This window comes from Prosopis cineraria, unplaced genomic scaffold, assembly GCF_029017545.1.
Source record: "Prosopis cineraria cultivar Desert tree isolate PC_DT_omini unplaced genomic scaffold, ASM2901754v1 PC6, whole genome shotgun sequence".
Lineage (NCBI taxonomy): Eukaryota > Viridiplantae > Streptophyta > Magnoliopsida > Fabales > Fabaceae > Prosopis > Prosopis cineraria.
This window is the reverse complement of record NW_026555337.1, coordinates 14,859,371-14,874,901: the sequence shown is the minus strand read 5'-3', so window position 1 is coordinate 14,874,901 and position 15,531 is coordinate 14,859,371. Positions and strand designations below refer to the sequence as shown.

General features: G+C 33.7%; 2 protein-coding genes and 1 long non-coding RNA gene across 7 annotated transcripts; all 3 read right to left on the bottom strand.

Moving 5' to 3' along the window:
* Positions 1–513: 513 nt before the first annotated feature.
* On the bottom strand, positions 514–1,665 carry LOC129313927 (F-box/kelch-repeat protein At3g23880-like). Its single transcript, XM_054957316.1, has one exon. The coding sequence runs from the start codon at positions 1,663–1,665 to the stop codon at positions 514–516; it is 1,152 nt and encodes a 383-aa protein (XP_054813291.1).
* A 5,151-nt stretch (positions 1,666–6,816) lies between these two features.
* Positions 6,817–10,380, bottom strand: LOC129314432 (uncharacterized). 5 transcript variants are annotated; one of them, XR_008594107.1, is made up of 4 exons: positions 10,273–10,380; positions 9,748–9,911; positions 8,566–9,229; positions 6,817–8,242 (listed from the first exon to the last, which is right to left on the bottom strand). It is a non-coding gene; the product is annotated as an uncharacterized LOC129314432 (long non-coding RNA). The 5 variants fall into 5 exon arrangements; XR_008594109.1 differs by having other exon boundaries at positions 8,691–9,229; XR_008594111.1 differs by having other exon boundaries at positions 6,817–8,233; positions 8,691–9,229.
* A 1,047-nt stretch (positions 10,381–11,427) lies between these two features.
* On the bottom strand, positions 11,428–15,015 carry LOC129314463 (uncharacterized). The gene is given in 6 exon segments (XM_054957904.1): positions 11,428–11,858; positions 12,068–12,274; positions 12,443–12,662; positions 12,664–13,297; positions 13,300–14,426; positions 14,552–15,015. Coding segments are annotated over 6 exon segments (2,787 nt in total). The 5' UTR covers positions 14,836–15,015; the 3' UTR covers positions 11,428–11,543.
* Between the last annotated feature and the right edge of the window lie 516 nt (positions 15,016–15,531).

The window sequence follows — 15,531 nt, the reverse complement described above, 5'->3', positions numbered from 1 at the left end:
TGATAGCTTCTCTCTATTTTTCCTTGTTAGTTTTAAGTTGACCTATGAAATTAACATTCTTGACTAATTTCCTCACTAATTTGGCATTTTAGATAGGAATAGATGATCTCTCATTAATTTACATTTCTCTAGTAGTGAATCTTATACAATATGAAACTTCGTGCATCAATTTAAGTCAACATCCTAACCTATAACTTATCAATCATTCTAGATAACACCTCTAAAAAATAAATCTGCAATGCAACAACCAAAATTTAGGATCAAGGCTCTTCATTGCATTTAAAACCATTAAAGCATTAATACGTTAATTATTTGGGCAAAAAGTCCTAAATAATCCACAGTCCAACGACTATATATAAACAGAGTAACCTAAAATTATGAATAGGTCAAATGCAGAAGAAACATTCGGTATAAAATATCTAGATTCATCATATATATTCTAAATAACATTCATAAAGAACAAATAAAATAAATATTCAAAGTAATAATTGAGATTTAGGATGAAACAGGCTTTCAACTTGGATAATGCACTGGTACAAGGCTTTCTGCATAATTGTAAATCTCTTGAGGAAAGAACTTTATGCGGATATGAGACATCTTAAATTCATTAGTAGTGATATTGCATAGCACAATTTTTGTTCCAACATTCTCCTCATCATCACCTTCAATAATTTCAGGAAATATGTCGCAGACAATTTCATTCCTCCATATAGTCACCGGACACAACCAGCATGGATAAAGGTTGCTACTGTATCTTTTAATCCAACCCAATCTCTGATCTCCGGATTCATTGGGGCTCTCCTCCATCACCCACAAATCAAGCCAAGAAAATATAAAGTGTCCAATATTAATCTTTTGGAAAGAAACCATAGCAAGTTTATTCTCATACACACTAAGACAACAATCATATGGTCTACGGACAGGAGGATACGGAATCAATGCAAACTCTTCCAATGCTATGTCAAATGAAATTATCACATGCAAATCAGTTGTGCCATACTTTAACCCATGCCAAAAGATAGCTCCATTAACTGTAACAGTGGGTGTATTCCTCTTTCTAAATACTACATGCTCGAAGTTCCAAGCATTAACTTCTTTCCACGAATCTGTGTTTAATGAATACACTTCCACTTTATCAACTTCATCATCATCCACAGAAACAAAAATTCTCACTATTTTGTAATCATTAGCAAGTTGACTGAAGCCAAATCCTAGAAAGTAACTAGTTAAGAAACGATCCCCACGATCCAAATCATGAAGAGCTCCGGACACTTGCCTGACCTCTCTTGTAGCTGGATTCCACAACAGAAAGTAATAACATGAATTATAATTTTCTATGCATACCAAGCCATTACTGCAATTAACAATCTGGGAGTAACTTGTCATTGGGGGGTCCAGAAATTCAAGAACCTGCGTCTCCAGATTTTGCAGAATCAAAGCCAAACGACAATAGCGAGTATCGCTTCCCCAGCGGAAAAGAAGAAAAGGGTTTTGATCAGTAGAGTGGTTGAGGTGTTCTTGAATGAAAAATGGGGCTTTCATGACATTTTTCCAATCTTTGCACACGCATTGAAATCGGATTTGAGATTTTACAGGAAGACGCTTGAGAATGTTTGTGATAATTTCTTGAGGAAGATATGGCGTGTCTTGGCTTTCCATTGCCATGCATCTGCTTCGCGTGGTGTCTCACTGGACGTTGCTAGGGACTTTCAGGGTTTTCAATTGGATTTAAATGATCTGTAGTTGTTGATAGATTAACTTATATTAAAATTCAAAACGATGAAAGTGTAATCACACTCTTTTGAACTAAAAAAAAAAGAAAACGAAAGAAGTTCGATGATGTAAATTTAAAATTTTGAATGTATAAAATTCTGGTACTAATTTTTTATTTTATGAACAAGAATCCCACCTCCTTTGTTGGCACTTATTTTGTGTTAAAAAATCAAAATCAAAATAAGCAAGAGTAGTTTTAATCGGAGCAATCTTTTAAATTATGTTCAATAAGAAAACTTTATTAGAGAATTTTTATCGTGATTGATTTCTCAATCAATCTATCTATTATATTATTATTTATGAGTTTGGCTAGGAGTGGCTTGGATATCATGCCGTTCATTTTTAAAAAGTATTTTAGGTATTTTTGTTGTGACTTATTATAACTACTTATGATAATGATGATGATGATGATGATGATAAATCTATAAATCTAATTGCAATATAATATATCATGTAATTAGATAAGATTTTATTAGAGATTTCTACTTGATTAATTTGATCCTGTGCCATAAGAGTTAATAATTTATCATTTTTAAAATTTGATTTTATTATAAATTTTCTAATAATAGAATATAATTATTCCTTTTAGTTACGATCTCAATTCAATTATATCGATTTGATTTTGTTTACTTTATTGATAAGATTTGATTTTGTGTTTTCAAATTTAATAATTACATTTTAAACAGATATTTTCAGTCCTTTCACTTTATATAATATTTTAATTTAGTTTCTTCATTTTATGAAGTATTTTGTTAGATCTTTAATCCTAATATCATTAATCTTAAATGATTATTTTTATACCAATTATTATTATTTTAAAAATTAAAGTTAATATGTTATCATTTGAACACATTTTGTGAATATTTAAAGATTAATGTCGGCTAGGGTTAACTTTAAGGATTAAAAGATATTTTATAAAATTAAGATATCAAAATGATACCTTATCCCAAGGGTTGAGAGAGAAGATTATTTTATTGAAAACTTTATACTTATGGCAGCATCATAAAACCTATACAGAGAGGAGCTAGTGGCTCAAATGGAACATGAACAAGGACATTATTGGTCAAGAGTTTACAAAACGGGTACCCTGGGACGTGCTGTTTGATTTTGTATGTTGGGAAATTTGGTGCTCTATATGTAGAAAAGCATTTTCTAATGAAGAGGATGAGAGCACACAGAACATAGACAGATCTTAACCTCTTGAACACAATGGGAACCTATCAAAGCAAATGGTTTCACCGAGAAACAGGTGAAGTTTGATTGAATGTCGATGGATCATATAAGAATGGTGTTGGTAATGGTATTGGTAAGTGCGGTGGTGTCATTGTTCACAAACAATGCTCATTGGCTTATTGGGTTTAATATCAATATCTATAATCAAGATTGTTGAACTCATAAGTTTAAATAAACTCGTAATAGGAATGTAAATTTGATCATAAACTTTTTTACCTCTCTTAATAAATAGCCTTTAAAAATCTATGATTAAATAATTAAAATATAAAATATGATCATAATTTAATTTAAATATATTTTAAATATAAATCATTGAAATTAAATCTATCTATATTCATAGATTATTATACTCAACATAATAGAGCAACTTATTTTTAATTTTTTTGTTTTCTTTTTTATTAATATTATTTTTTTGTTTTTTCAAGTTTTATTTTTTATTGAAACAGATTCTACCACTTTCATGAATCAAGTATGATAAACTTAGAAAGTTAACTCGTGAGTTAATACAATTTTTACATTAAAAATATAAAAATAATAAACTCGTAGAGTCAACTCAAGAGTTTGACAATAATATCAGCAACTTCCCACCTCTATTTTAAAGGTAGCTACAGTCTTGCATGGTCTTAATCTATGTTGGAACAAAGGCTTTAGACCAATCAGAGTCTTTATGGATTGTGCAAAAGCAATTAACCTCCTTATGAGAAGTGGGACTAATTTTCATCCTTGTAGTGATCTTCATCAAGTTAGATCCCTTTGACATAGGGATTGGTGTGTCTTTAGAATTAATGCATAGGGAAGCCAATTTTGTGCACATTACATGACTAAATTGCATCTGATAGGATTGGTGATTTCCAAACAAATATGGTCATGTTATAAAGAATTAGTCTCTTCCACTAGAATCAATTTAATTTTAAACAAACGGCCTTAAATTGATCTCTCAAGAGGTTTTTTTAATATTAAAATTCATTTTTTGGAAACTATCATTTTTTTTTACTTATGTGAACAAAATTAGAAAATTAATTAAATGTAATAAATATAACATGAATAAAACAAATAAAATAAACATGATTCCACTGGAACCATTAATATTGTTTGCTTTTGGAGATTAATATCCGTGCAAATCTTCGTTTGAAATTGGTTTTAATTTCAATGTGAATTTCAACTTATTTATGATTCAAACTCAAAATTTCTCTCCAACATTGTATATACAGGTGCCATTTATAATAGGTATGTGTTGATACGAGTCCATTTATCATTTTTGACTTCTTGTATCATACTGCAAATAATGACAAGACTTCTCAAGGCTCCATGCTTTACTGTCCACTCTAATTAAAAGTAAAAATCAAAAGGACTTGCTAAATCATATTATTATTCTGCTCAATCTGATTTGGAGGAAAAGGAGCCACCATTACATAGAGGGGTCATTGCTAAACCATCCTGGCTCATCCAAGAATTTTGAAATTCTGTTCATTATTTGACTAAGATGTGTTCTTCATCGCATTTGTCTTCCTCCTCTAAGCAGTATGGCATTCAACCTCTTCGGAATTCTGTTGTGAGCTTGGGTGGTCAATTTGGGAATATAAGATCAAAACCAAAAGCTTTCCTCAAATATGTAAGCTTTCCATCATATGGAGGTTTCATAAGAATTTTCATGGAAAAAAGGGGGGGGGGAATGGAAGTAATCTCTTACTTCTGTAACTCTTGGCTTTGATGGACTATGATTTGAATTCGAATTTTCATCTTGGATTTTGGCCTTCATCTAAAGCCACTCACAATCATCAACAATCAACAATTGTTTTTCAATCTTTCACAATCAAAACCGATGCATAGTGTGGTTAACGAAGGTTTGAGTTGTTATCTTCCCCCCACCCCTTTTTTTCATGGAACAGCTATACTACTTGTTTGTCTTTGCCCACTTCCTAAGCACTTAAACTTCCAGTTAGGGGTTAACGTTATTTTGCTGTATTCCTTCATTTTCCTTATTAAAAGTAGATTTCCTAATAGAGGGACTATAGCAACAAAATGATCTAACTAACAGTTATAGGTTCATTTAACTTCCACCATATGTGCTTAAACAAAGTAGGGAGAATCACACTGCAGGCCCAAAAAAAATTAAAAGTTACACTTTAAACCTAATAAATTTTGATAATGCACTGCAGGCTCAAAAATCCTTGTTGCAATTTTTTTGAGAGTGAAAGTACAATTTTGCCCTTAATCAAAATGAAAGAAATGAACTAAAAGTAATGAAATGATCAACTTGACACACATGGGCATTCAATTAAAAATACATAAACATAGTGTTGTGTATCTATGAATATTATATTGTACGTTATCTACATAACTTATAAATTTTATTAAACCTACTGATCAACTAAACACACATGGACATTGTGTTGAGAATTTATAAAAATTGTGTTGAAAATACATGCATAGCGTGTTATGTACCTATAAACATTGTGTTGTACATGTTCTGTGTGACTTATATATATTAATTAACTTATAAATCAACTAAACATGCATATACATTGTGTTGAGAATTCATAAATAGCAGTACTTTATGAATGAGGGTTTTGCATTAAGTTCTAAGTTTTCGAATCACACAAGGGCACAATTATACTTTCACTCTAAAAAAAATTGCAAGAACACTTAGGCCTGCAATGCATTATTAAAATTTATTAAGTCCAAAGTGCAAATTTTCATTTTTTTAAGGCTTGTAGTGCGATTCTCCCAACAAAGTTTCTCTATAGTGTGCCACTTGAACTCCATCCATTCCAAATTATAAGATAACATTAAAGATATTTTATTACCCAGAATATAAAACAACTTGATAAAAATAAAATTTTATTATTAATGTTGTTTTAATATTATCTTTCAAATACAGAGAGAATTAAAATGATATTAAAGTATAGTGATTAAATGTGTATGAACATTTTTAAAAGTTTATATTTTTGTTTTAAAAAAATAAATTTATAAAATGTCATAATTAAATTTTATTTATATATATAATTTTATCTCAAATTGTCTCATAGAATTTAAAATGAATAGAGTACTTAAGATCAAGGCTCTTCAATGTTGTTATTGCCTACCGGTATATTTACATCTTACAACAGATTTCTCCTCCAAAAATGCCACTCCCTTAGGTCTCCTACAGATTTCCCTATGACGCAAAGTTATACTCTTCAGTGTCTGCTCATCAGTGATCATTTTACTCATGCTTATTGGTTTGTGATTGAACTGTATTTAATTCATTCTCCACTAAAAAGTAAAAACCAAGAAATTCAAATTTGCTTCGCTTATTTCTCTTCCCTCTCATATTAAACAAAATGGCTATCAACTATCAACTAATATATAAAAAGAACACATCCCAAATGATCCATTCCCGAAAATCAATTATTATATACTAAACAACGTGATAGCATAGACAAGTAAAATAAAGTTAGAAACATATATTGAATATCAACACTCATCATTCTACCTGACATCTATTAGATTGGGATAAAATACAAGACACATGGTAAAGTGCACCTCACAAAAAAATCTTACCTAACATCTTATCCACCATCATCTACGAAAAGAGCACAGACCTTCCAAAAAAATGAAATACAAATGCAAGAAACTCATTTACTTCACTTACTTTTGTTTCCTCTCATCATATAAAATTTTCAATATAATTACCTGGACGAAAAGTCCCAAATAATTTATCCATCCAGCAACAATCAAATTATATATCCATCATTGAAAAAAAATTACATATACATATATATATAACAGAACAATGAGATATTATAAATAGGTTAAACAAAGCACCAAACATTTTTATAATTCTTAAATATATAGACAACATATCTAAAGGGCCAAAATGGTTTTGGGTACAGAATGATCTGACTGTTGAGTTCATTTACACCAAAATTGCATAAGCAAAATATATATGCAAATTAATACCTAACTCTTCAACATGGTTGTTGTCCAATGGTACTAGGCTCTCAGTATAACTAAAAATATCATCCTCTTGGACCACCTGCCAGTAGGAAACATCTTAAATTCATTAGCGGTGAGATTGAATAGATATAGAAAATTTGTTGGTTCAACATTCTTCTCTTCACCATCAGCTCCAACAACGTGTACAGGCTTTACAACATTGCACACAATTTGTCTTCTCCAAATAGTAAACGGAGATAAGAAGCATGGATGAGTGTCACTAGTATATTTCTTAGCTCAACTGCACATCCCCTCAAATGCACCTGTATCCTTCTCCATCACCCACAAATCAACAAAAGAAGATTTGAAATTTCCACTTAGAGTTGCATAAAGCAGAGCAAGTTTGTCCTGGTACACAGTAAGCGTAGGCCAGACTAATGCAGGAACTTGTATTAATGTAAACACTTCCATTGCTATGTCAAATGAAACTATCAAATGAGTATCATCATCTCCATCTTCACCCTTCACAACTTGCTTTGTTGCCAGCCAGAAGATAATTCCAGTAACAGTTATAGGTTCAATCCTGAAAATTACGCCCTCCATGTTCCCAAATTCTATTCCCTCCCATGATCCTGTACTTAAGGAATACAGTTTCACTGGATTAACCTCATGAGAAAACCGAGCTCCATAATTTGTCACAATCTTGGAATGATTAACAACAGGACTGAAGCCTAATACGATAAAGAAATGACCGTCAGAATAAGTAAGAGGTCTGGGCACCTGTCTAACCTCTCTAGTTGCCGGATTCCACAATAAATAGGAAGGAGGAGTAACGGGAGTCGTACCCTAATTAGGAATTTGAAAGCAGAACAAGCCATTGCAGGAACTGACGATCCTATCCCAAGCCCATTCGATCGCAGGTGCGTTCTGAACTTCAAGGAATTGCATACTGCAATCGAGCAAATCAAAGAGCGTATAATGATGTCCATCAAATCGAGTGAACATAAGAGAAGGGTTTTGATTACTGGAGCAGTGGAGGTGGGCTGCGATGAAAGATGGGTTTTTGAGGAGGTTTTTCCAATCTTTGCGCACACAGCGAAATCGCATAAGGGATTTTACAGGAAGTCTTTAGAGAATTTCTGTGATGATATCTCGGGGAAGCAATGGTATGTCGCGATCATTGCCACCTGCTTCATCGTGACTGTGAATCTGAGGAAGAAATCTCACGAACGAGAAGACGTCCCGATGAACGTGATAGTCGAATAGGGATTACGAGAGAATTGTGATTGTCGAAACTTGAAGAAGAAAACTGCTGCATCTTTAAAAATATTAAAATAAGTAAATAACTATCCTATGCAAATGATTAATAATTCAATTTTGAGCCAAAAAAAATATAGGGAGAATTAAAAAAAAAAAGAACTTGTGACTTAATGACTAGTATATAATTATAAAATTTCAACTCAATTTAAAAAGATAAAAATAAAAATAATTTTAACTATAAAAAATAAATAAATAAAGCATCGTTCTAGAATTATTAATTATTAATTTTTTACTTCATAAAAAAGTATCACATGATACATGACAGCACTTGTTACGTAAATATCGAATGGACTTGCATGCATCTCGCATAAAGCATATCACCTGTTATGTAAATCTCGCATGGCCTTGCATGCATCACATGGATTCTCTCCTCCACCAATCACGTGGGTCCCATAATATTGTATATTAACAATACTATATCTGTATATTAATTATAGAATCATGACCTCATTTGGATTTGAGAAGACGGACGGAGCAGAGATTGAAAAGAGTGGAGTGGTCGATTCAAAGTCACCATTCTTTCTTCATCCTTCTGACAACCCGGGCCAGATCTTCGTTAGTGAGTTGCTAAGTGACGACAACTCTGGCGAGTGGGTAAATGACATGAGCAACACCCTTTTATGGCAAGAACAAATTTGGTTTCGTTGACGGAACCCCATCAGCGCCTTCAACTGATTCACCGAACCTCACACACTAGATGAGGTGCAATGCTATGGTGAAAGGTTGGTTGAAGAGCTCTATTGATAAAGAGGTGAGAACCAGTGTTCGATATGCCAAGACGGCACGAGAAATCTGGGTAGACTTGGAAGAGCGTTTCAGGAAGGAAAGCTCGCCAAGAATTTATGAGCTGCGACGTACGATTGCTTTGTTGAAGAAAGACAACCAATCTGTCTCGGCATATTATACCAAACTGAAAAGTCTTTAGGACGAGATGCTCACAATAGCACCGTAGCCAAAGTGCACATGCGGAAGTTGCAAGTGCGATCTGCAAAAACAACTCGTGGAAATGAGGGAACCAGATCAACTTTATGACTTCTTGATGGGGCTTGATAAATAATTTACTCCTAACTTGTCTTCTTATAGCAATGCTTAGTCTTTAAATCCTAGTACCCATGTAATTCAATGATTATTGTCTACTCACCATACCATTAAAAAAAAAAATCTAACTTCAATCTCAACTTTCGTTAAAGAGAATATGTGATTGTTTTCTGATAATTATTTAACCAACAACAATATAATCATCACATATATTTTGCCACAATACATATTAAATTTTTTTTTCTCACACCCATTTCATCAAACTCCTCACGGTCATAAGTCTCCAAATTAAAATCTAAGCTATTTTCGCTTCAAACCTCATCCCAAAACTTCGAATGTCAATATTTAAGTTTATATAACTCCTCAATTCTAGTCTTAATATAATAAGCAATCTAAGTATGAATTGAATATCATTTAAACACATTGTTCTTTTTACATCAAAATGTTTAACGCATAGTTACCTACCTAAACTTCTTAGCCCTCAATGTAAGCTTGCTTAGACATCATCTTCTCCCTTACCCATGCACGGCAGCTAACACAAATGGAGGGGAAAAAGGGAAAAAAAATTCAGCCACCCAATCATACCCATGCTCAAACTGGACAAGGAGGAGAAGTGAGGATTCCTTCACCTGTGTAGCAAATGAGAGATGGAATGAGAGGATCGAAGCTTTCCCAAATGCATGAACATTCCACAATAGGTCAGTGGCACCAGAGCAGGAAGAAAGAAAGAAAGAAAAAAAAAAAAAAGAACGCTGCAACATGACAGTGGAGAGGGAGGAAGATATCAACGCTGAAACAGAAGAGGAGGAAATTTTGTGTATCAAGCTTCCAACAGTGTCAGAAAATCTCTCTTTCATTCACTAATAAAACCAACTCACACCCATCGGCCACCGAAAGGAAGAAGACGGAGGAACGTCGAGGAAGAAGCGAGAACCAAGAAGATGACGCAAAGCAGAGAAGAAGAGCAAAAAGGGAGAAAATCTGGCGCACCTTCGATCTCCAGCGACGGCGGCGACAGGCGCACCCACGGTCACCGGCCAACGAACACAGAGGGAAGAGGAACAGTGAAACTCCCTCTCGCTCTCGCGGAGCTTCTGGAGAAATCAAAAACAATGATGGAGGAGGAGAATATTATATTCGAACTAATCAATTTCTGACTCCTCGTGTGCTTTTTTTACAGGGCAAAAGTGTAATTTTGCCTTTATGCTCGATAAGGTTTCGAACGTGAGGCCTAACAGGTAAAGACCAAGAGAAAATCTATTGCACCGCCAACACATGATTGTAAATTGTTAATGTCACCCCAACAATTAATAAAATACCATAATTTATTTTATTATTTATTCTAATTTTATAACTATATTCTGGGCTATTACAAAATTTCCTTTAACTTTGAGGCTATTTCACAAAACTTCCATCACCTTTAAAAATTTAAAATCAACCTTTTTAATCTTTTATTATTATTATTCATCACAAATTCTGCTACTATTATTTCTTAGTTGTTTTATTAACAAAAATGGTCATATTATATTTAGAAAAAACATCTAACAGCTTATGTAATATCCAATGTAAATTAATAATAATTTTATAAAATTTTATTCATATTTTTCTATTATTATTAGCTTACACTGAATCTCACATAACCTGTTACATGTCTTTTCTTAGTATGATATAATAATTTCTATTGGTAAAATAAATAAAAAATAACAATAGAGAAGTTTATGATTAAAAAAAAATAGACATAGTTGTCCTTGCAAATTCATTAAGCTTCAAGAATATTTACTCTAGATAAAAGATAAAAAAAAGTTTACTCAAAGTAAAGGGCGAAAAGAAAATATTCTTTTTCCCAAGAAGGTAAATCATAAACCACTTTAATGTTTCAAGTTATATTTAAAATAAAAGGAAAATAAATAAATAGATGTATCATACTTTTGCGTGATTTAAAGTAAGCCACATCGCCACACTATTTATATGTGATAAATAATTCAAAGTTTTATATCATATAATGATATATTGATCAATGATAACGAGTTAAAATCAAATAGGAAAGAGTAGAAGATATAATATCATGGCCTAGAAAGAGAACAAAGCTTTTACAAAATCAATCAAACTAAAATTCATGTACATAATCAAGAAAAGAACCTTCAGAACCTCATTCACAGATATATAGAACTATGTGATATCAAAAAAAAAAATTATAGAACTATGAACAATGTAGTGACTTTGCCTGTAAAAAAGAAATATGCTTCTATAATCTGTAGTAGTTAGTTAAGCAAAAATTGGTGCATAGAATCAGGACTCCCAAGGAGATCAAAGGGCTTTTTACCAAGAATGTCTTTTAATATTGCTATTTGACCTTCCTTTACAAGTACATCTTCATCAACGACCTCTATCTTCTTCAATTCGGTGATCTCTGAGTTCATTAGCATATTCTGCTCGTCATATTGCTTCACTTTTTCCCACATACGATCCCTCTCCCCAGTTACCTGTGACAAAATTCCCTTAATGATTGCTAATTCTTTCATAGATTCTTTCAGATCACTTTGGAGGCGGTTTATGCACTCATCTTTCTTAAACATCTGTTACACAGGAACATGAAATTACTGTTCAAACTTTTGCTAGCAGCAGTGGGAACAGGTGCAAGCAACATCAACTTCAAAAAGTACTGCCAGGAACCATCCAAGGCTCAGTTCACAACTTTATAGTAGTATTTATTAAAGACCCTTTCCGTGGAAAATGGCCTGCTTACCCATAATAAAATTGATGAAAATTGATACTGGGGACTGACCTGAAGTTCAGGGTCCTTCAACTTCTGGTTGACGCATGAATGGTTGGCTAGTGCATTTTGCACCTCAGATTTAAGTATGTCATTTCCTCTCACTGCAGTAGCAAGTTCAGCTTGCAGCTGCTCAACTTGGAGCTCTTTTGAGTACAGCTTCTCTCTTAATAGACTTGTTAGCAAGCATTCTGCTTTCAGTTCAGTTCTTATTATAGCCTGCCTAAAATTGTAAAAAGATAACTATTATGTCTTCAATGAAAAGTATGTACAAAGAATAGAACACCTTATAATGCTAATAATTAAAGGTTACAAATATACAAAAGACAATTTACAATCTGCATTTTTCTAAATATAATAATTCATAAAGGTCCACAAGCAACTTACATCAGATGATTGATCATTCAGTTTAGCAAGTTTGCCGGGATCAATAAACTGTGACTGAAATTTAGTTGTCAATAAACTTGACTTTTCAGCAAACAAAGCCGACATCATCTGCAAGCTCCTAGTTAAGCCCTCAATTTTACTTTTAAGACCCTGAATTTTACATTCAGATTGCCCACCTAAAGCATTTTTTATGACCTCCATTTCATGTTGTGAATCTTGATTTGATGAATTCAATAAACTTCGAGCATAAGTTGGAGCTTTCATTTACCATTGTTAGGCCTTGATTTTGCAGACAAAAGACACGGGCCAACAGTTCTTTATCAAGCTTATAAGTAGCAGCAACAACTTCTTTCCCATCTCCTTTGAAGCGGTTTAGTAGAGTTATATTTTCTTGGCGAATAGAATCTGCTTCAACCCTATAAGATTCTAACTCCCTTCTCAAAGCCAGTTCCACCCCTGATAACCTCATTTGCTCCATTTGCATTTTTGCAAAAGGCTTCTCCACCCTCTCCATAGACTGATTCCTTTTTAAGTCCTCACTAAATGCATCTTGTAACCCCGTGATTGTCTTCTCTTGCTCACTGCATGTTCGTAGCAATTTTGTGATGGACTTGTGTAACTCTTTACGCTCCTTCTCCTTCTCTTCATAATTTCTTCGGTAAATGTCCCTGTTTTCTTCTACCATCTTACACTTCTCTTGTAATTCTAAGACATTCTGTTGAAAATAAAAGTTCTGCTCATTCATTTCTTCCTTCTTTTCAGTTATTTCCTTCAGCTGATGGTCAGAACTAGTTATTAGCTTTTTGGTTTCGGTTTCCTTGTCACCAAAAGATGAGACTTCCCTTTGAAGTGATAATTATGCTCAGCAAGCTCTCTAACACGTTCACGAAGCCTTTGCTCCTCCAACTGACACTTCTCATACTTAAGTGACCAGTCTCTTGACCTTCTGTCGAATTCCTTCTCCAATCCCAACTGTATCTCATTCTTTTCCTTTTCCAGCCATTGAGCCTGTAACTCCAATTCATCCTTTAAGCATCTACGTTCTTCCTTAGCAGATGTTCTTTCAGCAATGCGAGACTGAAGGAGGCCTGAAACTTCCATTGCCAAACTTAACCTCTCCTCTTCTAGGTTTCTGATTGTCTGAACCAGCACAGACACATCAAAATCACCATCAAGAAGAAAGCTTTCTCTTTCAAATTCCTCGGAAAAAAGCGTACCTCTGTCTTTGACTTCCTTTAATCGTCTTTGCAGCTCTGCATCAACATCCTCTTCAAGGACAACACAGGTTAAGCCCTCACAGATGGCTGCTGGGAAAACATCTTGTTTCTGGAATCTTTGATCGTCAGTGCTATGATAACCATCTGTCGTTCTGTGGGGTTTATCAAAAGAACAACCTTTTGGCAGAGCCTCATCTGGATCTGACTCACAGCATTCATTTACAGATCTAGCAAATATATCTTCAACTGTAATTGGATTACCAAGACCAACCTCTTTTGAACTGATCTTGGAGAAAGAATGAAACTGAGAAAGTCTCTCAATGACATTTTTTTTTGCCAGGCTCTGAGGAGATTCATGTCCAAACCCATTTTCTTTCCAGTCTTTGGATGAGAAGTGAATATCAGTGCCTTTAGCTTCTCTATATGAATGAACTCTTGGTCTATATCTAGCATCAGTTGGTGAATTAGGTGCTGTGTACTGAATTTTTGGAGGAAGCTCCATACAATAATTTCCATTTTCACCATAACCTTTCTGTAATTTTTTCCTTGACCTACTTTTTTCTGGCTGCTGCTCTCCATCAATGTAACGATCAACAATCTTACTCGAAATGTCACCAGTAGAAGTGGAAGAGTCCCCAGATGTGTCATGATGAGACCTTGAAGAGCTAGTTGAGCCAGGCCTCCCAGTTCCATGTGAAATTTGGACAGACGACTGCCTTTGCTTCTCAGGTGTAAGAGTCTGATAACTAGAAGAAACTAAGAAATCTCTGCAAAACAGAGAAAATGTAAATATAAACAATTAAGAATAAGCTTCTAGAGGATGTGCGCGCGCGCGCACTGAGATGAATTCTCATATCGATGATATTGATCGCTTGAAATGAAACTAGGTGACCTATCATGATCCTGGACCAAGTAGGCTGATGTTGACAAAGATCTACTCCTTCTATGACTTGTCCCACTACTAGAACCTTGGCCATTCGATACATGCCTCTGGGATTTGGAGAACAATCCCTTTGGACTCTGGAAGCTATCCTCAGCTCTGCCATGAGCCTGACCATATAATCCGCTTTTTGATGAGTTCTCCCAACATATTTGCTTATTTGTGGATCTTGGGGGAATTGCATTATTGTTCCCACTGCTTGACGCAGAAGATTTAAAAAAGAATAGTTTCTTCATGTGTTCATGATCCTTTGTAATTCCAACAAAATCTCATGAAGGTGATCAGCTTTCCTGAAATCTAAGGAACCAACCTGCCAATAACTCAGATCTCACTGAACCTAAAATTAAAAGGAAAAACAGAAAAAGCCAATATCAGCTCAAAATTTATTTATATATATATATATATATATAGCTTAAACAAATAGTAGTAAGGAGAACTATTTGATTAGACGAAAACGAACATAATTGAAAGAAGAAAAAGGATGTCAGGGGGAAGATATACTTCATAAATTATAACTAAAGAAAAAATAAGCTCAATTTATTCTTCTAATCTTCATACAGATATCTTTAAAATGGAAAAAAGAAAAAGGAAACCCACCAACTCTTAGGCATGCTTATTAACAAATTGTTTAACATAATTGAATTAAATAGGAAAATAAATAGCCCAACCATACAACTAATCAATATAATAAGGAGTAACAGAAGCCAACCTCAAAAATAACATTAAAATATTAATCCTATAGCTATCCTAACAGGCTATCCCAACCCACATATTATGAGCTGAGGCACTGAGATAGGCTGCCTGATTGTTAAATCAGTCAAGAAATTCCAAGCCCAACTCACCAGTAGGGTTAAACAAATTGACTGGTTTAACTCACTGAGGAAAAATGACACTGTTTCAATTTGAATTAAGTTACAGTATAAGTATAGCTT